This window comes from Ambystoma mexicanum, chromosome 9 (genome assembly GCF_040938575.1).
Source record: "Ambystoma mexicanum isolate Mex_15411 chromosome 9, UKY_AmexF1_1, whole genome shotgun sequence".
Lineage (NCBI taxonomy): Eukaryota > Metazoa > Chordata > Amphibia > Caudata > Ambystomatidae > Ambystoma > Ambystoma mexicanum.
In genome coordinates, this window is record NC_090931.1 from 107,305,305 (window position 1) to 107,332,244 (window position 26,940).

General features: G+C 43.7%; 1 protein-coding gene across 10 annotated transcripts in view; it reads right to left on the bottom strand.

The window, feature by feature from the left end:
• Window positions 1–26,940, bottom strand: part of LOC138487712 (adiponectin receptor protein 2-like) — a 1,243,553-nt gene that overhangs the window by 53,038 nt on the left and 1,163,575 nt on the right. For 7 of the 10 annotated variants that reach the window (XM_069614254.1, XM_069614245.1, XM_069614249.1 and 4 more), the window contains 2 exons: window positions 25,931–26,038; window positions 23,917–23,985 (listed from right to left, as the gene is read on the bottom strand). In XM_069614254.1, the coding sequence (XP_069470355.1) occupies window positions 23,917–23,985; window positions 25,931–26,038 (177 nt within the window). The remainder of the gene's footprint in view (window positions 1–23,916; window positions 23,986–25,930; window positions 26,039–26,940) is intronic. The other 3 variants (XM_069614248.1, XM_069614252.1, XM_069614253.1) reach the window with 1 other exon arrangement.

A 26,940-nucleotide genomic window follows, 5' to 3' on the forward strand; every position in this document is an offset into this window, starting at 1 on the left:
ACGGGGATGAGGAATGGGACCCCCAGAGGGAGGAGTGGCATGCGTGACAAAGGCTCAAATACCGGCCTTGCGACTTTCAGGGCCTTCCTCAGAGTTTCCACCGATGCATGGGGTACCTCTGGTAAAGCCTCCACAAAAGGTGCCGATGGCTTCGACACAGACCTCGAAGGCGGTGCCCCGAGCGTGTCCTTCGACGGCCTCGGCGCCGATGACTTCCTCGGAGGCGGAGCCTCGAGAGAGTCCCTCGACGGACATGGCGCCGAAGTCTTCTAAGAAGACCTCACAGGTTCCGGCCGTCTTGAGGGCGTCGAGGACCGGGACCTGGAGCGGGCATGGCTAGAGCGATCCACCTTGTCCGATCGGGACCTCGAAGGCTCTCGATTATCGTGCTGACCGCCCGAGCCCGAAGGCGTGCGAGCGGTGGCCATAGCATGTTCCCTGCCAGCTTCTTTCAAAGGCGCAGATGGAACGGAGCCCTGTGATTGAAAAATCGCTATCATCCCAGTATGAAATGCATCCCATTCCGCAGGAGAAGAATGCTTGTTGGGACAAGCAACCCGCCGTCTGGCGGAGTCCTCGGACGAGGACGGTGACCAGTGACGCGCTTCTGCGAGTGCCTCAAAGAGGCAGGGGAATGGCAGGAACCACTCCGGGACCGAGACCACCTGGACTTACGCCGACGATGTGGAGAGTCGCCCCTCGAATCGTCAGTCGAAAGCCCAGCGGATTTCGATTTACGGGGCTTAGCAACCCTACCAACCGACAGCAGCTTCTTTTGCTCGCGCAAGGCCTTGGACCTCAAAGACTGGCATTCGTTATTCTTGTTATTTTGCATTTATATAGCGCATTATATACCATTGGTATGGTCACAGTCATCGGTGGCGTGGTCCTCGTGGGTCTGTAAGTGACTAACGCTCACCCGATATCCACGGGGACGCCACTCAGCCTGTCCGGACTTCCGGCCACTTCGAACCCTTCCCTGGACTTTGCTCAACCAAGCACTGGGCCTGAAACACAGGATTACCAGAGGTCAATTCCCTATGGGTCTTGCTTGTCTGACCCCCCCCTTCTTCCGTGGGTCCCAACCTTCCCCCGGTTCTCTCCTCACCTTGTTTTTTGATGTGGGGCGCTCTCCGTCCTGTCTTCGGTGCAGGGGTGCATTTGGTGATGCGGTCTAGAGGGTGCCTAGTTGCTTCACTGGCACGGGCCCGGCGGACAGGGCTTGCTGCGACTTCAGCTCGGCCGGTAAGTGGAATGAGCCTTACGAAAGTTCTGATGGCTCTAGTCCCTTTAATACTGTGTCTTTCTTTCCTTAGGTGGTGAAGGTCTCGAGGATGGGGACGCGCTGCTGAGGTAAGTAAGAGTGCGGAGCGCAATGCTTATTGGCTTCCTTCGCACTAACCAATGTTCGCCTTTTCCGTGTCCTTTTAGGTGTCGCAGTAACCCAGCATGGAAGTGAGCTGAGGAGATGAGCAGCAGTGAGTAAGCGCGATGTGCGGCGCCTCAAATGTTTTTGCGCTAACCTGATGTGTCTTTTCCCCTTTTTCAGATCGGCGGGATGCTCCGGAATAGAAGTTGTCCGATCAACGGGAGTTCAGGTAAGGATCAAACTCTCTTTGCGATTTCGAGAGAACCAAGTATTGCTGAATGCTTACTAACGTCATTTCTTCTATTCTTCTCCCGTTTTCGTAGGGCGCGGCGTGCCGAGATGGAGATGACTCTGCCGTAGGAATCCGCAAGACTGGGAAGAGCTGGACAGAAGTTGGATGCTCTTCAAGGTGAGCATTGGTAATGATGTTCTTGCAGGTGCGCTGGCGCTGAAGAAAGAAGTGGGCCTCTTTAGGAGATCCGAGCACGGTGAGTGTCACGCTGCAGGTGCAGAGAAACGCAAAGCATGTTTCTCAGGCCGGGCGTGGTTTAAATAGTCTGTAGGTATCCCAGGTATCTCTGGGCTGAGCCACACCCGAAAGACTAGACTGCTCATCCAGTTCAAGGAACTGAATTACATGGGGGCATTCATTGGCCCATAATACATTGCAAGTCCAATGCTAAGTGGATCTCAGGACTATGTGTGAGATTGGTGCCAAAGGCCCCAAGTCTGAGTCCAAGTAGGTCTCTGGGTAGATGGAGTGGTCCTTAGGGGTCGACTAGGTGATCGTGACCTGGCTCCAGCCTGATATGTCGGGGGGCTGGGAGCAGGAATCGTGACAGTGACATCTTGAACCGCAGTCCCGACACTTCTTCAATCCCGACCGTGGGGTAGAAGAAGACATTTTGAATAACTTTCACAAACCAAGTTCAAAGAACCGATAGAATCAAACGAACCGAGGCGCGCCGAGATTCCGAAGCAAACACGTTCGCGGAAAAAACAGAACTGAGGCTACGGGCGTCGTGCGTCCTACATATAACATTGGTTGACGTCAGCTGTTGGAGGAGGTCCTCGAAGGAGCGTATCGATATCATCGACGCAGGAGCCGAAAATGTTCCAAAGCAGCACAGCTGTGGTGATGACCTGACATAGATGTGGAATAGATCGGGGGAACTAATCCCTTCGAAACATCATTACAAGTAGTTGCCTCTTATATCTATCTAGGGGCCTGCGTTAACAATCATTGAAAGGACATCCCTCATGAAATTCATATACGGACGAAGCAAATAACGGCCTTATCACAAGCTAGAATTATAAGAGCACAGTACTGTAAATTTTATATAAGGCCATTGCTTATATACTTTAAACAGAATCTAGTACCGATAATCCTGTATGGCTCAGAAATTAAGAAATGGCAACCATATACATATTGGGCCAAAATAGAAAGCAATTACTGGAAGCAAATTTTGAACTTGCCAATATCGGAACCGATTGCATTGATAAGGCATAAATTAGGCCTAATCTCCCTTTTCGCTATGTTTAAATGGAAGTTATGTTCCCTATATAGAAAAATTGTCATGGGTACAAAACAGTTTGGCCTATTGGGGATTATAGCTAGCTATCTGCAAAAATCTACTGACACTTTTCCTAAAATTTGGTAATTGAAGGCGCAAAAATCATTGCATAACGCTGGCATTTTGTGGACTTTGTTGACTGAAAATCCCACAAAAGCTAAGATTAAGAGGTGGGAATATGATTGGTTACAAACTAGAATACAATGTATAACATATCGTAAATTCATTCAGAATCCTTTTGCATTGGAAAGATATGGTGAAGTAGAGCTTTATCTAACTCATTCTCCTCAGCCACATCATCGCAATGGCTTCTTGCGCTTTCGACTAAACATTTGGTTAACTAAAGAAGTTCTATGTAAATGGAAAAGGCTACCCTTGGATGATACAAAATGTCGACATTGTAAAAATGATAATGAAGCGTTGAGACATCTGATAATAGATTGTTTAGTGCTATTGACTAAAAGAATTCAATATTTTAAAATCGTACTTTCAGGAGCATGTGAATCTTGCTCATGATAAATTGTGGGAAGCTTTGCATCATACCAATCGAAAGTCTGTGAGGTATGCTATTGTGAATTTTTTAGAACACTTAAAATTGAATAATGCGGTTGTAGGTATACCAACTGAGGCATGTGAAAACTGGGAACAGTAGCTGCATTTAAAATTGAATGTCATCAGGATTTGTTATATGAGCGAGACTGTAATTGTACTTGCAATTTTATTCTCTTTTTACAAACAAAGAAAAAATGAAAATGTGTTTCTTTTACAGAAGAATGACAGATGATGAGTTGAAATTTTAATGTGTATATTTTTAAAATGTTGAGAGGTTGAGTGTTCTCAATCAAAACAACAACAAAAATAAATAAAGTATAAATTCCACCACTTTTCTTTGATGAACTGTTGCTTAACCTGAAGTGATTGTTGAACCATACTCACTAAAGTGTTTATTTTTAATGAGTCATTCTGACTAAAGTATTTCCTATAAAGAATAAGTATGATGTGCTCACAATTGATTGACCTGTGGAGAAAACAACACTTGCATCTGATTTCTGAATTGACGTTTGGAGAATGTCAGGGACATCAGGGGTAGTACTGGAAGAGTTATGCTAGGAACTAGGATTCATAGAGTCTGCAGAGCTTATAAATTGGAGGTTGGTGGATTTATGTACAATACTAAATGGTTATCCATTTTCCTTAATGCCTTTGCTCAGAGATCTGCTGAGTTGAACACTCAAGATGGTGGATTGGGCTTGAACCCAAGCCGAGATGGTGGATTCCTTCAGCACTGATCCATTTTAGAATGTAGAGGACAGATTGTCCTGGCACTACATTCTGAACTGCCTTTCATCATTTTCTCTTGTAAAGTTTAGTCATGTTTATTTGGAGCTCCCCCTTAGGCCTTCCCTGAATCTACATATGAAGTCAGAAGAGGAAGCAAAGAAGAAGTAGCAAGAAATCTACAGTAACTGGTGGGAGCGCAGCTTTTTAGCGAGCTTGCAGCATTTTCTATTTTTTTTTAAGTTAATTGATTTTTATTGAAAGTTAAGAATAATTAAGTAGACATTACAGCAAGTTGTATGAAAAGTTAAATACATCATAGTAAATACATCCAAATTCTTTCTTTAAAAAATAGACAACATTTTAGTTCAATTCCTGTGGAAAGATAAATCTGCCAAAATTGCTCTCAATAAGTTGAAATCCAGTAAACCTTCCGGGGGAGTGAATTTTTCAGACTTCTTTAAATACCAGAAATCCTTTTTATTAAGACAAATTACCTTATGTTTAACTTCTGAACCCCAATTTATTAACACCCCCTCATGGATTCTTTTGGAATCAAAACTCATCACTCCTTTGTCCTTTACTCACTTTCTCAAAACATCCTCATGGCCTGGAATCGAAAAACATCCCCTTCTATACTCCTTCAAACAAGTATGGAATTCCTTAATTACAACATGTGATAATATCCAAGATATCTCCAGCGCCTTCTTGTGGTTTAACAAAGCTTTTTCTCATAAACCCAAACTTGGCATTCTACATAAATGGTACTCAGCCGGAATTTTCCTAGTCTCACATTTATTTAAGAATAATGCTCCTACACCGTTCCAAGATCTCTGTACTTACTTCAATTTAAATGAATCAGATTTTAAAACCTATTCCATTTTCGTGGTTTTATCATTTTTTATTTTCACCAATAAAGTTGCAATACAATTAGAAATAAACAAGCTTCATAAAATTACAAACCTGGTCACAAGATTGAGTCCAAAAGAGAAGAAAAAGAAGAACAAATCACCTCATAATGCATAACACAACATAAATGTCATGATCTCTGCTTCCAAAAGGTCAGGGTTTTCCCAACTCCCTTGGAAGCAGACCCATAACCCAGGTTCCGAGTGCCAACCAGTCCCAATTGGGACCTTTTGGACTCAGTCCTGGCGCCAGTGGCACCAGGCTCATAAATATGCCCAGTCCCAGCGCTGGAAGCGCCGGGCTCATAATGCTTGGGTGGACTTACCTGCAGCAGACCATGCTGCTTAGTTGCCTGCCAGTTGAGCCTCTGATCCTCTTCTGTTTGGAACTACTTTTCCTGTTGGGTGGGGCTGGAGCCACTCCCTAGTTTCAGAACACTGGAACTCTTCTGGAAGGCAGGAACTCTTTTCTTACCAGGAACTCTTTTCTTACTTAGGCGTGGCTGTGGAAGGAGACACCTAAGCACTACAGGAGGCTATTTAAACCACACCCGGTGGATGAATCTTGCTTTGCGTTATTCTGCACCCTCTGCAGCAGAACGCTCATCGTGTCTTCTGCATCCGGTCCTGGGCCTAAGGAAAAAGGCTTACCATCCTGAATCCAGTCTTCAGCAACACCTATAGAGACAAGTAAGAACAGGTTAGCATTCCGGCATCTGAAAGGCAAAGGCTTACCTACTCTTCGTGCGCTCCGGAGGTCTTCACACTGCATTCCGGCATCTGAAAGACAAAAGCTTACCAACTCTTCGCACGCTCCGGAGGCCGTCGCCGCTGCATCCCGCATCTGAAAGACAAAACAAGGTGCGTTTAAAGACATTGGGGAACTTTAATACTCACGTGCCATTACTCCTTTCCACATCTAACCCAGTGGGTATCCCGGCACCCTGCAGCCGCTCCGAACTTGTACCTGCAAAATAAAAAGACAGTTAGAGCGCTTCGTGAAGCTGGCAACAAGCGCTTACTTACGTGCTTCCAGGCGCTTCTATCCATCACACGGGCTCCATCTTCAACTCACTTCAGCCCGTCATCCGCCATCGCCGGAACCCTGCAAAACAAGAGACATCATTATTAAAGACTTTAAAGGCATTTGAGTTACTCGAAACTTACCGTTCGTGCAGTAAACGACGGACAGCAGTCCTCTGAAGTCAAGAGGCCTGCGCTACCTATCCAGTGAAGAAACTGGTTACAGCACCCTGCCCCGAGGCAGATGGAGAGCTCGGCATTCACTTACCTAAGGTGAGAGCGTTAACCTGTGGGGGTCTACAGGAGAGGAGAAGGGGAAAGAGATAGGGACACCCCAATAACCCCAGTTCATTAACCCTGTATTTTCTATCTGCAGACATCTTACTCTGCACGTCAGGCATACAGGGCACAGAGGTCCAGCCCAAAGAGCCAACCGGGTGCTGCACATCACCTTTGAAGATACGGTAGTCGCCCAGTCAAGACCGGCGCCTCTGCGAGAATCAGGTGAGCGTTACAGAACGCAAAGCCTACCGCAAAACTCTCGCCCAGGCGCTATGGAAACCTCGGATACTGACCACCTAGCCCGGTTACTTGGGGAACTAAGGGCAGAAGTGCATGCAGCTCGTCAGGAAACGAACGCTCTAAGAAGGGAACTAATTATTTCCAAGGAGAGAACAGATGATCTTGCTAGACAATTGCTACAGTCACAAGCCGGACAGACCCCGCTACCCGCATCAGGGGCAAATCTTCCTTCAACATCCTCTATGAATCCAGTGCAGATCAACCTACCTGGGAATGTACCTCTGGCTCCGCCCGAACGATTTTCTGGTGACCCAAAGAGGTTTGCGGTATTTATCAATCAGTGCCGGTTGCACTTCTTATGCCGGCCAGCAGCCTTTCCAACTGATCAAGCTAAAGTAGCTTTTGTACTTTCGTACCTTAGTGGCAATGCGGCAGACTGGTCGATCCCTCTAGTTAATCAAGATGATCCGGTTCTCCATGATTTTCAAGCCTTTCAGCTTAATATGGAAAAACTGTTCGCAAGACATGCACAGGGGCAGGCCTTGGACAATGAGCTTCTTTCGTTGCGACAGGGTAATCAAGACCTTTTGGCTTATATTGCATCTTTCAATAGACTAATAGTGGACACTCAATGGCCTGAGGACAAAAGGATTACGCTGTTTTATAGAAGTCTACGTGGAGAGCTCAAAGACGTTTTAGCCCAAGTAGTGAATCCCCCACAAGACTGTTCGGATTATATAGACTTGGTCGTTCAAATAGATCACAGACTGCAGAACAGGAAGGCCGATCGTTCCAAGTTTGATGCTCGAGTATTTTCCAAACCGCCAACTCCTTCCAAGGGAGTAGACTCCGGGGAACCCATGCAAATAGGGGGTCTGAAAGGTCCTCTAACACAAAGGGAGCGGGAAAGGAGAAAACAGTTGCAATTATGCCTATATTGCGGAAACTCAGGGCACTTTCTTCGAGACTGTCCGGTGAAACCTGCCAAGAAGGCAGTAGGAGCTGCAGTTACCACAGTTGCAAACTCTGAGCAGGGAAACGACCTCGCCCGACAAGAATAGAGGTCCTCTTGCCGAGCGTGAAAACCAGTTCCGTGACCTCGCATTTCGTGATACCTATGGTCCTCATTAGCCCTGATAATCCGGATCGATTACATGCAATTGAAGCTTACGTCGACAGCGGTGCCATCGGCAATTATGTGGATCATGAAATGGTTTTGAGGATGAATCTAACTCTTTGTCCCAAGGCTGTAAAGGACGTCATTACTACGGTGGATGGTACGGAGATAGCCTCCGGGCCAGTAACGCATACCACTCAAGAGGTGACACTAGTAAGTCAAGATGGACACCATGAGAAGATCGTGTTCGATGTGATCAAGGCCCCTCAGTTCCAGATTATTCTAGGAATACCTTGGTTAGAGAAACACAATCCTCTGATCGATTGGCGAGCAAGAACGGTCCAGTTTCCAGAATGTGTCTCTACTTGTCACCCTCCACCTGGTGTTGCACTGGCAGCAATTTCTTCAGAGACTCCCAAGTTACCTCCCGAATACCTAGAATACCAAGATGTTTTCCGGAAGGAGCAGGCTAACTCTCTACCTCCTCATAGGTCTTATGACAGCCAGATAGACCTGATACCTGGATCTACTCCTCCTTGTAGTAGAATTTATGCCCTCACCGAGCCTGAGAACCTTCACCTTCGACAATACCTGGATCAATACCTGGAAAATGGGTTTATTCGTCCTTCCAAGTCCCCTGCCTCTTCAGCTTTGTTCTTCGTTCCAAAAAAGGAAGGAGACCTTAGAACTTGTATCGATTATCGCTCCCTGAACCAGATCACCGTTAAGAATAGATATCCGTTACCTTTGATCCCTGAACTCCTGGACCAAGTCAGAAAAGCATGCATATATACAAAGCTGGATCTTAGAGGAGCTTACCACTTGGTACGAGTAAAAGAGGGCGATGAATGGAAGACGGCCTTTAGCACCAAGTATGGGCTATTTGAATATCAGGTCATGCCCTTCGGACTTTGCAATGCCCCGGCCGCCTTTCAATATTTTATGAACGATGTCCTCAGAGAGCTCATAGATGTGTGTGTTGTTGTTTACATCGACGACATTCTCGTTTATTCTTCATCGGAATCTGAACATCGGAAACACGTGAAAATGGTCCTCGAAAGATTGCGTCAACACAAACTTTTCGCTAAGTTGGAAAAATGTGTTTTCAACGTGACTGAAGTTGAATTCTTGGGATTCATATTATCACCTGGCGGAGTGCGTATGGATTCAAAGAAGGTCGATGCAGTTCTCAAATGGCCATCACCATCCTCCGTAAAAGGTGTGCAAAGCATGTTAGGCTTCGCTAACTTTTACCGCAGGTTTATCCCCGAGTTATCTCGAATAGTCCAGCCCATCACTGCCTTGTTAAAGAAAAACAAACGTTTTTAATGGTCTACCGAGGCGGAACAAGCTTTCCAGGATTTGAAGACTAAATTTATCTCTGCACCAATCTTAAAACACCCTCGCCCCGAACTCCCCTACATCGTGGAAACTGATGCTTCAAGCCTTGCCATGGGGGCAGTTCTATCACAAAAGGACCCGGTAACCAATCAGTTGCATCCCGTGGCATTTTGGTCCCGCAAATTCTCGCCTCCTGAAGTCAATTACACGATTACTGACAAGGAACTTCTGGCTATCAAGTCTGCCTTTAAGGCTTGGCGGCATTATCTGCTGGGGGCCCGACACACCGTTACTGTGATTACGGATCACCGAAACCTGCAATATTTGAAAACCGCAAAAGCCCAATCCTCTAGACAACTCCGTTGGGCATTATTCTTTGCCGAGTTTGACTTCATAATTACCTATCGACCTGGTACAAAGAACGGTAAAGCCGATGCCCTTTCTCGGATGGGAGTGGAAGAACACTTGATCAACCCTAAACCTGTACCAATCATTACCGAACAAAGAATTCTGGGTGTAATCGCCACAGAATCCATAGAGGAAGTTAAGGATAAAGCCAGGCAACTTGTAACTCCAGCAGACATACAGAATTGGCATCTGCAGGGAAAGGACTTTGCAGTAAAGGACAACTTATTGTATTTCCAAGAACGATTATACCTACCCAGCACAGATTTACAGAAAAAAGTAATCTCTTGTTATCACGACTCTTTAATGGAAGGTCATCCCGGTATAGCCAAGACCTCAGAAAAGATCAAGCGCTACTTCTGGTGGCCGTCTTGGAAAAAAGATATCAGAGACTTTATAATGTCCTGTGGAGTATGCGCCCAAAACAAGAGTCAAAAGGAAAGACCAGCAGGCCTCTTACGCCCTATTGACATCCCACCTCGCCCTTGGCATACGCTTTCTATGGACTTCATCACCGATCTACCTCCATGCTCCGGATACAATACGATTCTAGTAATCGTGGACTTATTCTCCAAGATGGCGCATTTCATTCCGCTCAAAGGCTTGCCAACAGCAGCAACTCTGGCCCGAGAATTTCTCGAAAACATCGTCCGACTGCACGGTTTTCCTTCGGTTCTAATTTCGGATCGAGGTAGTCAATTTATTTCTCATTTTTGGCGAAGTTGCTGTCGGTCGGCTCAAATTGATGTGAGACTATCGACCAGTCACCACCCTCAGACCGACGGACAAACCGAGAGGACCAATCAATCTCTGGAACAGTATTTACGCTGCATGCTGCAACAAACTGAAAAAACTTGGAAAGATATCCTTTGGATAGCCGAGTATGCCTACAATAACTCTGTCCATTCGGGAACTGGGAAAACCCCGTTTTTTCTTTTGTACGGCAGTCACCCTCGAACCTCGGAGTTGGATCCCCTCCAAGATCTTGAAACACCAGCAGTAGACTACCTGCATTCTACAATCACCCAAGCCTTTAAGGAAGCTGTTTCTCACCTTCAAAGGGCTAAAGAACAATACAAGAAAGGAGCAGATCAACATCGGAAGGAAGCCCCTCACTATCAAGTAGGGGATCAAGTCTGGTTATCCACCAAATATCTATCTCTAAAAGGGCCACGCACATTCAACCCAAGATACCTTGGTCCCTATACCATCACTACCATAGTAAACCCAGTAGCGGTCAAGTTGGACTTGCCCCCGCACATGAAGATACATCCGGTCTTCCACGTCTCTCTATTAAAACCCGTGCAACCTCAAACCCGACTAACCAAATCTCCAAAACCTATCCTAGTTGATGGAGAACTCGAGTTTGAAGTCAAAAGCATTCTGGACTCCAAGATCTCCAAATCTAAACTATTCTACCTAATTGACTGGAAAGGCTACGGCCCCCAAGAGAGATCCTGGGAACCTGCTGAATATGTCCACGCTCCTCGCCTAATCAAAAGATTTCACCGAACATTTCCTGACAAGCCAAAACCCCCAGAGAAGCCCGGTTTGGGAGGGGCCTTGAGGGGGGGTACTGTCATGATCTCTGCTTCCAAAAGGTCAGGGTTTTCCCAACTCCCTTGGAAGCAGATCCATAACCCAGGTTCCGAGTGCCAACCAGTCCCAATTGGGACCTTTTGGACCCAGTCCTGGAGCCAGTGGCACCAGGCTCATAAATATGCCCAGTCCCAGCGCTGGAAGCGCCGGGCTCATAATGCTTGGGTGGACTTACCTGCAGCAGACCATGCTCCTTAGTTGCCTGCCAGTTGAGCCTCTGATCCTCTTCTGTTTGGAACTACTTTTCCTGTTGGGTGGGGCTGGAGCCACTCCCTAGATTCAGAACACTGGAACTCTTCTGGAAGGCAGGAACTCTTTTCTTACCAGGAACTCTTTTCTTACTTAGGCGTGGCTGTGGAAGGAGACACCTAAGCACTACAGGAGGCTATTTAAACCACACCCGGTGGATGAATCTTGCTTTGCGTTATTCTGCACCCTCTGCAGCAGAACGCTCATCGTGTCTTCTGCATCCGGTCCTGGGCCTAAGGAAAAAGGCTTACCATCCTGAATCCAGTCTTCAGCAACACCTATAAAGACAAGAAAGAACAGGTTAGCATTCCGGCATCTGAAAGGCAAAGGCTTACCTACTCTCCGTGCGCTCCGGAGGTCTTCACACTGCATTCCAGCATCTGAAAGACAAAAGCTTACCAACTCTTCGCACGCTCCGGAGGCCGTCGCCGCTGCATCCCGCATCTGAAAGACAAAACAAGGTGCGTTTAAAGACATTGGGGAACTTTAATACTCACGTGCCATTACTCCTTTCCACATCTAACCCAGTGGGTATCCCGGCACCCTGCAGCCGCTCCGAACTTGTACCTGCAAAATAAAAAGACAGTTAGAGCGCTTTGTGAAGCTGGCAACAAGCGCTTACTTACGTGCTTCCAGGCGCTTCTATCCATCACACGGGCTCCATCTTCAACTCACATAGCCCGTCATCCGCCATGACCGGAACCCTGCATAACAAGAGACATCATTATTAAAGACTTTAAAGACATTTGAGTTACTCGAAACTTACCGTTCGTGCAGTAAACGACGGACAGCAGTCCTCTGAAGTCAAGAGGCCTGCGCTACCTATCCAGTGAAGAAACTGGTTACAGCACCCTGCCCCGAGGCAGATGGAGAGCTCGGCATTCACTTACCTAAGGTGAGAGCGTTAACCTGTGGGGGTCTACAGGAGAGGAGAAGGGGAAAGAGATAGGGACACCCCAATAACCCCAGTTCATTAACCCCGTATTTTCTATCTGCAGACATCTTACTCTGCACGTCAGGCATACAGGGCACAGAGGTCCAGCCCAAAGAGCCAACCGGGTGCTGCACATCACCTTTGAAGATACGGTAGTCGCCCAGTCAAGACCGGCGCCTCTGCGAGAATCAGGTGAGCGTTACAATAAATAAGGAGGAAAAAGTAGAAGAGAGAAAATTGAAAAGAGACCAGAAAAGGAGAAGAGAATGAAACAGAAGAATATCTAACTGTATCATTTGGTAGTACAATTTATAAATAATCAATAAAAACATCCCCACGTAACATGGCATGATCTTGGCTAGCATAAGAGCAAATCAGAATACATTTCAGGGTAATAGTGAATTTGGACAAAACACACCAGCATATTGAGTCACCATGAGACTTTAACCATACACATTGATAAAGATCCCACATATGTCCATAAACTTTTCAGTCTCTCCTTTCAACTTGGAAATTGCCTTTTCATTGGTGGAGATCATAAGCAACTCATCCACCCACTCATCGATGCAAAAAGAGCTGGACAACTTCCAAGCCCCAAGAATCATCTTTTTTGAAATCATAAAGGCCCTAAGGAACCACATTCTCTTTCTAAAGTCAACATCCTCTAACAATGACACATCACCCAGTACTAAGAGAGACACAACCATTGGAATGGTGCAGCTCAACATCAAAACTAATCTCTCACAAACTCCCTCCCAGAATACCTTAGTCTTGGGGCAGAACCAGATCTGATGACTTAAGGTACCTCTTGTTTGTTTATGCATTTCCAGCACAGATCATTTTCCAACAAGTGTCGCTTAAACAGACGCACTAGCGTCCAAAAGGCCCTAAATAGAAGCTTGGTTTGCGACACTCTTAAGCCCCATTTTCACTAAACTTATTGCTAAAGCTACTCCTCATTATACACATAAAATTCCCTCAAAATATTTAGAACTAATTTTATACTCTTACTCCACCAAAGCATCCAAATTCTATTCCATTCTCAATCAGCCCACTGATACTACCGTTAAACTCTATACCATGTGGGAATCTGATTGGAACTTACAAATCACTGAAGAAATGTGGACTAAGATATGGTTGCAATGCTTTTCCACTTCCGTTAGTGCGATTGAGTGAGATTTGCAGCATTTCATACTACATGGAGCATATCTTACACAACAAAGGATTGCCAAAATGTCTAACTCCAGTCAAAGTACATGCTGGTCCTGCCAATCTTCTCCCGCAGATTTTATTCATTCAATATTTAACTGTAATTTTGTTTTTACATTTTGGACTCTTATATGGAAATGCTTACAAAAAATGTTTTCGTTTCAGGAACCTCTCACACTATGCAATGTCATGATTGGAGCTGTAGCAAATCCCTATATGTCACATATTACTTCGTCTGATCTATTCAATTTTTTGGTATATGTTGCCTTCCATCTCATTGTGACTAATTGGAAAAATGCTCAAAAATTAACTTATGATTTATGGTGGAACTCTGTTTGCTCTTTTCACAGAATTGAAAAAATGTAAGCCTTATCAACAAAAACTTTACCTAAGTTTCATAACAAATGGATTGCCTTTAATGATTACTTAACATAAAATGCTCCTTTTATTGCATTTATTGCTCTTCCCTCTCCCTACTCTTCCCTTACTGTGTCGTGTACGTCCTCCCCTGTTTGTCCCAAACCATGCTATGATTTCACTTCATATTTTTATAAGGTTTATTATATTTAATATTGTATGTAGTTAACTACAGCATCATCAATTATCATATTTACTATGAAGCATTTGTTTTTTTAACTCAAAAGCTCTGAACTGTGAAATGTGTAGAGAACGCAGCGCATTTGGAAATCTGCTTGGTGGTGTCAAGAAACAGTTTTTATGTCATTTCAAGTTCAGCTTGTAGTGAAGTTGTAAGGATAATGCTGCGCACAACGAAATATTTGGTCATTTTAAATACTCGTGTATGTCGTGTGCTTTTGAACTGTTTGTATATGCTCTGCATGAAAGACTGCCATTACGCGCTCCTTGCCTGTATTCATTCTGAGTCAGATTGCCTTAAAGCTTTGGTATAAGTGTGAGAGCTTTGATGATCATTGCAGTCAGTCTTTGAAATTGACAAAATGACTGGAGTGCCGCAGTATTTCTTTACAAGATTTTGCTTCGTTTCTGTAGAGGAAAAGAAGCCTTCAGCTTATGTAAATAAACAGAGGTAAAAGGAAAGCAATACCTCTTCCGTCCTGCGAGTGGCAAGTTTCATTCAGCTTGTGCTCATGCAGACAGCTTGTTCATTTTGACAGAAAGGTAAAAGGTTTCTGGATTACACATTACGGCAACTAGTGCCGGTGACCATTTTAGCCAGAATTCTGGTTAGTGTCATTTTTTAATGCGCCTCTTAGGTAGAAGTCAGTTAGCAGGGAATTAAATTGAAATTCTTCATTTCAGCATTAAATAGAACTTTAATTTTTTAAGGAAGACTGGCAGAAGGTATCATTTTGAAAACTATTTATTGGAACTCAAGCATAGCTTTTAAAGCAGAGCCATAAGAAATCAATAAGACCTTTGGAGTTCAATTCTTTCTTCACTGGAATTCAGGTTTCTCTGGAGTTTGGAAGGAGAAATAAAGTGAAGGTAACTCTATTTAATGAAACACAGAATTTTAAAAGGCATTTACAAACAACTCAGTAATATTTTCAACTCCTCCAAGCTATTGGCGGAGGAAACACAGGTATATGCCAGTTCATAGTATTGAATTGAGAGTTTGTTTGAAAGTTAATATGCAATTGCGTCTTAACTAATCTTAATTTTCAAACAGGGTGTTGAAGTTGGAAGAGCTCCTGTGTCGTTTGTTGTTTTGTCCCATTTCCCCTTTCCCCCACCAATTGATCTGAACTTCACTGTAACTCAAAGGTGGGGCACAGAACAGCTGGAGAAGGATTGTGGGGTTCGGCAGCTCCTACGGAAGGAAAAGCAAGACCCAGATAGAGAAAAAGACTTTTGGTTTGCCAAGCAGGAGATTGTGGAAGTGTCAACAATTGCTTTGAACTGTGAAGAAACCTTTAGAAGTGAGAAAGTTACTTTATCCAGTGAAAGGATATATTGAATGGAAAAGACTTTGTATCCTACATTGAGTGGAACTTCGTTACTGAACTGAACTTTCTTGAAACTGAACTTTGTTCCAGAGAATCCTGAAATGATCCTGGGGAAGGGGATCCACCACCCTGGTCACAAGGAATAATGGTATTAACTTTTGAGTTTGAATTTGTGTGTTATTTTTTGGAGTTTAAAACTGCCAAACAATTTCTATACAATTTTGTTGTGTATGTTAGTGTGAGGTTCAGGTTCTTTTTGGACGCTTGGTCATTTTCCTTTAGCTTTAGTTTATTAGGTAGGGGATATCCTTGTTAGGTCAGAGAAAGGTAAGCATTTGTCTCGCCCCGTTTTTATTTAAATAAAATGGCAATAAAATGGCAACTTGTGAGAAAACTATACATGTGTGCCCATCTTGCTTTTCGGACCCCTCATAGAGCCTGGACCCAGAAGCTGGCAGAAGCCAGAGAATACTGAAGAAAAGCAGCATGAGAATAGCCTGCTTATTGCTCAAGCCCAGATGCAGGTGGTAGCTAGAAAACCTCCTCTGCCGAAAAACATTTGTAAAATTGGGAATCTAAGAGATTACAGATTAAAGGGGCCCCACAGGATTTAAGTTTCTTCAACTGTACTTATTTAAGGAGGTGACCCTGGACTAGGGGGTATAATTAATGCAGCCGTAAAAAAGGAACCCGGGTGTGGGGGAGGAGGAGGACTGGGGTGGGTCCAAGGAGACCCATAGGGCAAGAGGGGTAATCTGAAAGGTGCTGCCATGTTAGGAGTGTCACATGCCTATAAAGTCCAGGCAGACGGCTCATCTTTTGGATCATGTGCCAAAGCCAAGTAAAGAGGCGTACTGGGGAACTTAAAACTCCATGATAGTGTGAGTGCATTAAAGGAAGCTGTCCAGGGTGAAGAACCCTCAGAATGTTCCCCTCTTTTCAAGTTCCTTCTCCTAGTCTATATAACTATACATTGTCTTGCTCCTCTGTACCTCTCCGATTGCATCTCAGTTCACTCACCATCTCATTCCCTCCAATCCTCCTCTGCACCTCAGTGTCCCAGACCCTCCCAGTGACTCCCCTTGCGTCTGCTCTTTCTCCCCAATCACCCCGCTCCATTGAAACCCACTGTCTATAACAATCAAAGCCAGCTCAACTGTAAGATATCCTCAAAGCTTGGCTTAAACTTCACCTACTTCCTAAAGAGAGGGCTCCCTTTTCCCACTCTCTCTCTTTCTCATCCTCCCTACCTGACCCCACGGCCACCTCAAGTGATGCATAATATATATAAATATTACTCCTCTTTAGTTTTAAGCACTTGCCCACGTAGCTTAATGTTATCTTTGTAAGTCACCTGTTTTCATATATATTTTATTTCCTTTTTGTTTTGTACCTTGTATATGTCTCACATGTTTATACGTTCAAACTGGCACGCCCCTTGTACTCTTTGTACTACTGTACAGGCATCCTTTACTGGAATGTCTCTGCCATTTGGAAATGTGTTATTGTAAGTCATTTATGTTTGAAATTCACATCCCCGTTCTTCAAATAACTACAAGTACAAATTATGCACAGATTACTACAGAAATTTGACATTGGACTAAGAACATTAGGTTCTCCTAGCTAGGTCATGTCACTTGACACATACACTCAGCGATACAGCAAGAAAAAGGGTTTTTTATAGTTGAGGTGACTCATTACATATAAAATGCCTACAGGATTTAAAGGATGAGCTAGGCATAAGGCATATATCTGTATAACAGTCGCTATAATGGGGCAACACAAAGTGGGACTATGCATGTGCTCCAAGCGCTGAGTTCCTGCAACATAAAAGTCTCAAAAACCCAATCTTGCAAGTCTGGCCCTCTGGGGACACCCTATTGGATTGAGCAAAATCTATATGTTATGGCCAATAGAAAAGTCAAAACCTATTCTTCGTAGGTCCATAGCATCCTAGCTAACCCTATACTTTGAAAGAAATATTCCTAAACCTACCAGATAAAAATGGTTTGTAAACCTCATCTATCAATGTCTAGCCCTAGTCGTCAACAAAACACAAGAAGCACCCCTCCAGGGAGTACTCGTGGTTCAACCTCTCAATGGTCCTTTACACTTCACTGATTCCCTTCCAGGTCTCCAGACTACCCTTCAGTTTGTTCTTCAAATCTATATTTCTCTGGGTCAGGTTGTTTGTCCCTTTCCTTATCTTGGGTGATGAGGTTTCTCTTTCTTCCCCAACCAAGAATGTATCCCTCCCTTCTGGATCGGAGAACGCTGAGCATCACTTTTCTCTTCAATCTGGTTAGAAAGTCGTCTTCCCTCACCAGAAATCAGAGACAATCTCTGTATACTCTACTTCAGGGAGAAAGATTTCAACCTCCACCCCGGCTTGTGGCTCATTCTTCACTCAGGTTGACTAGATTGGGTGCTGAGATCACTTGTCGTCTCGGCAATAACTGCTCTATGACCTCTACAAGGTGGTCCCTTCTTCCCGGCAGAGAAATGGTCTCAGACCACACTACGTTCTCTGCCTCTCAGCACAAAATGAGCTGTCAATGCATCATTTGCTATTTTAAAGAAAAAGAAGAAAGGAAAAAACACACAAAGCCTGTTCAATGTCACAAATCAAACTCTGCCCAGGGACACATCACAACAGACATAACATTAGTCACACATGCAGACACAACTAAGCACAAGTAAATCTCTATGTGCTCACATATCAACGTTCCAGAAGCATCAACCCTGCAGTACAAACATGGCCCCCAGACATCACAATAGAAACACCTCCTCACAGACACTCCTAAAAGGAGCACATCATAACAGTGTACACTTTTAAAGATGTATATGTTACAACACACGCCAACAATACATAAAACCTGTCACTTGTGTTCAAATCACTTTTCATTGCCCCAAGACACAAACAGACCACCTTTAAGCACAAACAATTCATCCCCATATTCATGTAAATACCATACTGAGCACACAGTTCCACTTGCCACTAAAGCGAAATTAAAAGTCCCCAGGCTTGAATATCAACTAGTGGGGCAACCACTCCAGTGTACAACCTCCTTCTGAAACGTTGTATCCGGCCCAGGGGGATGTGGGTCGGAGTCACCCAAACAGTATTATGATGATTACTATCATACATGCACAGAATTCACAGTTTACTGAATGAAACAAGATGGAATGTTTCAAGGAGATTCACGTTTATATATGCCTATATTTTTCCCAAACAAATCTTCACCCGCCTATCCATCCATCCATCCTCTCACTCATTGTTAAGTTAGATTTTCATTTATATGCCAAAATCACCTTCGCATGCGAGACCCGCCTAGCACTTTTTCCGGGATTTGTGGATTTTTTTTCTATGTTCCTGAGTGCATGGGAACCTTTTTCCCCATTCACACCTCCTTTTATTCTTTATATGGGTGTCATTTATCTGACCCTCCATACTTTATTTTTGAATCTATACTTTCCTATAACTTTTTGGGCATCTACATTTTACTATTAGAGCACACAGCACTTTTTGTGCAGTGTGGCTGTGGTGCCCCTTGGGCTTCCCTTTTTGTTTTCTGTTGGGTTCCTTGAGTGAACTACTGTTCCCGAGGGTAGAAGGATATTTGTTATTCTTTCTACAATACCCATTGTGAGATCAGCAAACCCCACCTTATGTGGAGTGCTGTGGGGATACAGAAAATCCCCTCACTGTTACTGTAACTTTCCTGTTACAGTTACTTACCTTACAGAACGAATATTCTCAAGGATGTAGAGAGATCCTTTTGTCCTCTCTAAATTTTATATTGCGAGTACAGCACACCCCGCCTTATGTGGAATGCGGTGGTGCGGGGGGTTGTTACTCTGTATCCCCTTTCTTACTGCTTCTGTAACATTTCTGTTAGTGACAAGCTTACTATTCTAGCTGGTGGCAGTGTACATATTTTACTGACTTGTGTGTGATTTGTACTCGCAGGCTGTCAGAGCTGCGGTAATGCAGAGAAGGGTCACCATTCTGCTAGAATGGTGGCTTCTTTCTTTTTTCCCCATTTTAGTGTGCTTGTCCTTTCTTGGTCCTTCTGCCGTCCTGGATGGGGGAGCTCCTGGTTGTACTTTTGTCTTCGGCTGAAACCTTTTGTGTCTGTGAAAACAGGAAATGAGGGGAGGAGTCCGAAACTCCCTAGTCCTTTGTCTTCTGGCATGCTTGCCTGGAACCAGTTAAAACGGGAAGGCTGTCTGTCCTAAAAGGACAGCCACCCAAAAAATTAGAATGTTGCATGGCTGCGGATTGGCTGGGTTCCTGTGCAAATGGCATCTGGAAGCTGAAGACAAGTCAACGAATGGAGCTGAATCCGATGAAAAGGAGAAGACCGCTGTAGCTACTTCCGGCTACCATAGTTGCATGCTGTTTAGCAAGTGCCTGTGCTGATCCCTTCTTTCTTGTGACAGAGGAATTCCGAAGACGAAGGCTCCAAACCTAAGACTGGCGGGACCAATCAGTCTTAAGAAGACCTGCATTTAAAGCCATCCCACGATGAGCTGTGACTTTCCTGGGCTGCAAAACGCCAATGCCCAGGGATCTCGATTTCGAGTGCTGTGCATCGTCTTCCGAAAGAGCGATTCTCGCTGAAACTTTAGTGGACTCCTGCTGTACCTCCAGAAGCAAGATTCCACTCCTTGAATTCCCCTCAACATAGTGCCGGACCGAGATAGTGAGGCGAATCCCATCAACGATAACCGTCCTTCATCTGGTACCTTGAAAAGGGTGCCAAAATCACAGAACCGTGAAAAGCACCGAAGAATTCTTTGTTGGAAGCCTTTTCCGTCAACTGCTGCTGCAAGTTTCCATCCAGTGTCCTATCTTTTGTCAGCACGACCAAGAATCCAAAGAACGGGTCCTCTGCTGCTGCATCGTAATGGAGTCTGTCTGCAATCTCTCCTTCAATGCTGAGAAACTGTGTGGCTTGGGGTAAATACTCACCTAAAGTCTTTTGTCACTCCTGTGTGGCTAGGGTGGTGATTCTGGTATCTGGGAGATCGCCCATACCGATAACCGAGGCCTAACGCTTGAACACCTATAGAGAGCCTTCTAAGAAGTCCCACTTCCACTAACTCTAAAGTCTGTTACTCAATTGTCAGATGAGAAATCCTCTGGAACTCTGACTTCCCTACAGTTCTAACCTTATCCTGACATGCCTACAACTGGCCTCTGGACCACCAGGGTCCCCCTTCTGCCTCCCAGAACACTCATGCCCTAGAATAGGGAAGGACTTCTAAAGGATAGGCCTCTGTAAGAAAATATAACAAGTGTTGCAAAGTACTTATTTGCTAGGTGTTAGTGTTGTAACTTTGATTCCTGAAACAGACAAAGTTATTACTTGCCTTTGAATTGTGTTTCACTCTTCTAAAAAGTAACATTGGTGTGCCTACATATTCCTGAAACAGAACAAATAAGAGTTTACTACCAATAAGGGTTTTACTCAGCTTGAATACCATACTGCTGTTCTAAATGAGTAACATTAGGTTTTGCTTACCTTGAACTGCTCACTGCCTTTCTGGAAAATTCTTACAGAGTTCTTGCTTACCTTAAAATTGTGTTCCACCATTCTGAAAAGTAAAATATGTATAACGCCATATTCCTGAAATAGTGTATGAGTTGATTACCAATAAACTCACCTTGAATAGCATACTGCCATTCTAAACGTGTATACTGAGTTCCTACTGATCCAAGAAGTGCATAGTGCCCCTCTAAAAAGTAATTCATAAATTACTGCTTACCTTAGAACTGTGTTCTGAAAAGTAAGGTTGGTATAACTGGGAAAGTAGAAGCGATAATTACTTATGGAGCTGAGGCAATGATTAACCTCGACCCAGATATACCTTGAGGCCATATTCTGGCGTAAGGTGTTATCACTGCCCACAACATTCCCCATGGCTAGGATTCGCTACGAGATTGCCACACAATCACTCCAATCCATTGTACTATGTAAATATCTTGACATGTTCTGAAAAACCCATAACGAAGATCAAGTCCCAGCCATGCAAATTCTCTCTGGCAACTCAACTCCGAGTAACATAACCTCCTTACAGAACTGGAAAAAGATTATGGACCTTGCACTTGTGAAATCAGAAATCTCAAATAAAATGCTACTCCAGCGCCCTCAGCATGCGAAAAAATAAATCATGCTCAATGATTGGATTCACACAATCGAAGCCAAAACACAATATCGCATGAACCTCAACTGCATATCAGAGGATAGGGCAATTAATCAGCTTCCCAACTATTTGAAACTGTTCCCTGACAAAGACATACGTGATCTATTCCTGCAACTACGTTTGAACTTGTTGCCAACTCGCGAACGATTGACGAAAATAAAGCAACTACCGACAGGCCTGGCACACTGCAGATTCTGTAAAGACCCGGACCGTCCCGAGTCGCTCTTCCATCTAATAATGGAATGTGAGAACCTGTCGGACTTGAGAAACACCTACAGGGAAATGTATGTGAAACTCACAACACAATTGGATGCAAAAGATCGATGGGACCAAATTCTCCTAGGAAACAACAACAAAATTATATTTACGATCATTCAATTTTGGAGAAGAATCCTAAAGAAAGACTCAAAACCAGAGGACACAAATAAAAAAAAAATAATTGGTATCCAGGCATTGCATCGAATACATAGTATCGAATGCAAAAGCATACAAAAATCTATTTTTTTGTAGGTAAAGGTTTTTTTTACTATAATTTTTGGATGCATTTTGTTTCAATGGTTCGATGCAATCACTAGGAACCATATAACTATTTCATTCCTGAAACTGAATAAGTGACATAGTACTACTAATAGGGTCTACTTACCTTGAATTGCCTAGTCTACTAATGTGGTTGTACTCCCCAAGATTAGCATACTGCCATTCTAAATGTGTAACCTTAGGGTTTACTCACTTTGAACTGCTTTTCTAAATGTGGCTTATGCTTTGATTTACATACCACAAGCATTGTATTGATGTATATAATGTTTATGACCTCTAAATAGCAGGGTACGAAATTGCCAGGAGCTGTTAACTATTTAGCTCCTTGTTATAGCCAAGGGGAGCCTGGTTAGCTTAAAACCAACAGCTACCAGGAGCTACTTTTGACTCCTTGGCAAGTGGTGCCATACAAATCTAGCTACGTGATATTAAAGATGTATGTTTGGGGATGTATTTAAGGGACGATAAAGAACACAATTAAGGGCCATTTAGAGCTAATTGGATAACATGAAATGGACAAAAAGTTAGTTTGCCTATTGCACAAAGTTAGATTTGCCCTGCAGTCGGTACTATATCCTAGTTCCCCACAGTTAGCTCCTGCCTAACTGGTTATACAAGGTACCCAGGAACTACTTTTTGTTCCTGGTAAACAAATCCCAATTTCGATCCTGAAATAGTACTTAACTTTCTACAAAATTTTCTTTGCCTGTGGATATATAACGTCACCTTTAGTTTTACAAAACATCAGTGGAAAAGTGTTTATTTGGACCATATGTATGCTACAGGTTCTTTGTACCTATCTAGAGCCATCTCTCCCTCCCAAGATAAGCCTGGCTGCTCTGGCATTGCTACCATTATATCAGGTGGTACAGGTCTATACTAAAAGTTGGAATACTGTATTGCCCAATGTATAGTTTTATAAAGCTCCTTGTGTGGACGTTAGAAGAACTGTCCTAACACTCATCCATCCACCTACATAGCCATATTAAACAACTCATCCAGCACCCATACAACCATTTCCATCTACACATCCATCCATCCGTACAACCATATTTACCCACTCATATCTACCAGAAAACAGACCTATTGGCTATGCCAATGTCAGTTGTATGAAGGACCGCTGATGAGTGTCTGTTGATGAGGCATAAATGGTCAAAGTCTTACACGCAGAGAATCCTCTTAACCATGTAACCGGAGAGTCAAATGTACTAGATGTCACTGCAATACATACGGTATAGGATACCAACGACCAGGCCTGAGATCCTACGGCAACGCAACAAATGGAAGGATCTTACAAAAGACTAAGGTGGAAGAAATAAGACAGCAGTGATCTTCTGAGCCAGAGATGGTTCAGAACATATTCATAATGGATACAGGAAAAAAACAAAACTTTAATACCCTGGCCAAATCTCTGCAGAACAACTTGCACCAAATGCTGATGCGCCTAGAAGAGAACCGTTGTGCTAGCCAGGATTGCATGATCCCATGTCAGGTAGAGAACATCTGCATACGTTGGCATGTTTACACAACATGAAACCTAATGAAAAAATCCAGGGTTGCAGGTAGAGACTGAAAATACCCTTCAAATGCCTTAATAGCCAGATCAGCACCCCCACCCTCTTTTGGACCAAGCATCTTCTGTTTCCTCCCCAGCAAAGTTATTTCTCAAAACCTGATTGGACTTGAAAACTGAGTAATCATTCATTCACTCACTGTCAGAATCGCTCCATTCTTACTGCTCAGCAGGGCTAGGCATAGGCTGGTGACTTTGACAGCACGTTCCTAAAATAAGAAACATAATTGAATCAGCACTGAAACAGCTATGAATTAAAAACAATAAGCACTGTGCAGATAATAATCTGTAAATCTCTGTAATACAATTGAATAAACCTACCATGTGCCACTACCAATTTAAGATATACACTATTATATCTGGGGTATTAACATTTACATAATTGTCTTTTGGTAATTGAACAATCTGTTAGTATTAGTACAGGAGATTTAGACATCAGTAACAATGTGTTCATGTTAGTTGAAAGTACAGGCGAGGGTTGGAGGGATTGACCAGTTTTGGAAAATATTGATTAATCATTAATGGGAACCAAATAGTGATGATTGGTAATTCGTAAAGGAGACCCTCTCCTCCGGGTAGCATCAGCCATTGCATTTTCTCTTGAATATTAGGCGTTGTTAACTCCACAGTAGACATTTTATTGGACTTGGCTAGAATAAGGGCTGAGTCAACCATGGAAGACTTCGAACCAGTGACCAGCAGGTTACGTACAGATATCTGCAACAGGTGTTCAACCAACTAACTTATGTTACGAAACCTACTTTTTTTGTAGTTTCATTGTCTGTTGGACTGCACTGTCCGCACTGTCCCCATATAAAGTCAGAAAATGGCAAATTAATGGTATAAATGACTGAATGAGTTAACGGCAGATGCCTTTACTGCCTGAATATGAAATGCTAGCCCTTTCCCTCCCAGATGGGAAGTAATTGGGCTACAGTGCTCCATAGCTCATAATGAACATTACACTCCTATTGCACAAGAGATAGGGTGCATGATTATCAGTGCATCCCACTCTGCAATTTGATTGGCTCACAGTCACAGCCTTGTCACTTTTGTAGCGTGCTTAATGACATGACTGGTCTGTTGAAGCCCCTACCCAAGTTTGATAAGAAGCAACAAGTCAAAATACACTTTCCATGTACAAGCAATTAAAAAAGGTGCAAACTGTCTATGAACCGATGCAAAAGGAAATCCTATGTTTGCGTGTCTAGAGATGCACCGAAAGTGCAAGATCACGTTTATGGAATTTTCATGTTGCACAAAAAACAAAATGGCACAAGGGTGAGGGTCATCGCATTTAAGGGCACCTTATTTATACATGTTTCTAGAGCATGGACCAGGCCATTGGGCTTGGAGCGCTTTACAGATATGTTTATGATAGCCGTGTCACATATAAAAACAATTGTCTAAAGGATGGGTATATGTGGACTCTTGCAGGCATTCTCCAACAGTGCCTGGTTGCATCAGGTGTAGAAGATGGAGCCAATCAGGTAACTGTCTTTTAGGACCCCACTCTACTTTGTGCAAGTCGTGTGGCATAAAATACATCAAATATGATATGATATTTTATTTGTATCGCGCTCATACACAAGTGTTTCAGAGCGCGACGAGGCAAGGGAGTGGGACAAGGGAGGACAAAACAACGATCTTACTAGGCCCAGTGACATTGAGAATGCGCAAGTGCAAGGGAGAGGGAAGGGGGAAAAGTGCAAGGGAGAGGTGGAAAGTGCTGAACAAGGCATAATACAATTGTGTTGCTGTACATGTCTGTTTCTAATCCCCCCTCAGTGGTGTGCATACTAACATCTGCAAGCTTACATCCCTCCAGCCCGCTGGATCCATCTACACGCAAGGGTCTAGTACTTGCACTTCCTAGCCAGCACTCCAACACTGCCTGTCTTGTTTGTGAATTTGGTACATGTTCCCCAGCCCCCTAGATGTGCTCTGTGATATGTCTGACAGAGCGGTTTAACTAAGACTTTCTGCATCAAGCCCAAAGTATTTTTCACACGATCATGCATATTTGTTCAAATTGGGAATCCAGGATTGGAACTCAGCCTCTGGGTTCTGCACTCATCAAATTAACCCACAGACCAGACCTCCTCCCTGGAACTCATTTTGCAAATTACAGCTCACTGTGAAATATGAACATACCTGAATCACTTCACTAGGTTCCAGGCCCAAGTTCACCATGAGACTGAGCAAGGCCACCAATGTGTCTGTGCAGTCAACCTCCTGGCCGGGTGCCTGGCATTTATCCTGCTGAGGAAAAAAAGAAAATGGCTCAGTTGTTTGATGCAGAAATAGCAGCAGCCGGTCAGAACTGAAATAACTTGCAGTACTACTTTACAAAGTGTGGATGTGGGATTTGCTAGCATGAATTTCCATTCAAATGTAACTTTACTTGCATCTTATTAAGTTACTATCTAATACATTCCCTTTCCCACAACCAGCTGATAACACATTGGCTTCCACTTTGCAGGAGGCCAAGGATGCGTAGGGGTAAAATGGCCAACTCACCCCTAACACTTCTGCAAAGCAAAACACAACCATAAAGGTAAATCTGGGATAATCAGGGGATATACATTATTAGGTAAGATGTTTATGAATGTGAATAATCTTCCTGACCTGTTGACAACCCCAGAACTTTTTGCTTGAACTTGGTGATTATTTTCCCTTGTCCCTGGGTGAGTAGGAATCTTTTCCCTCTCTCATCTTGTCTTTTACTCTTTTTATGAGTGACCTTTTTATATCTCTCCATAGTGTGTGTTTTGTAGTTTCCTATAAGTTATGGGCTTAAGCTAGGTTGCCCCTTTGGGCTTCCCTTTGTAATTTCTCTTTAATGTACTTGGGTAAACTACTGTTCCCAAGTGGTAAAGTGGAATTTACATCCCTGTTAGCCAGCACACCCCAGCTTATGTGGAGTGTTGGGGAGACACACTATATTCCCTTGCTTACCTGGTCATATTTTTGTTACAATTATAAGTTAACTTGAATGGCTGATGGCAGTGTAACTACTTTAATGACTTTTAGTCATCATTACTCGCAGGCTGTCAAATCAGCTGCAGTAATGCAGAGGTGGGTCACCATTCTGCTAGAATGTTGGGCTCCTCCTTTTTTGCCATTTCTCATTTGCTTGTTGTTTCTGAGGTCAGCTTCTGCTG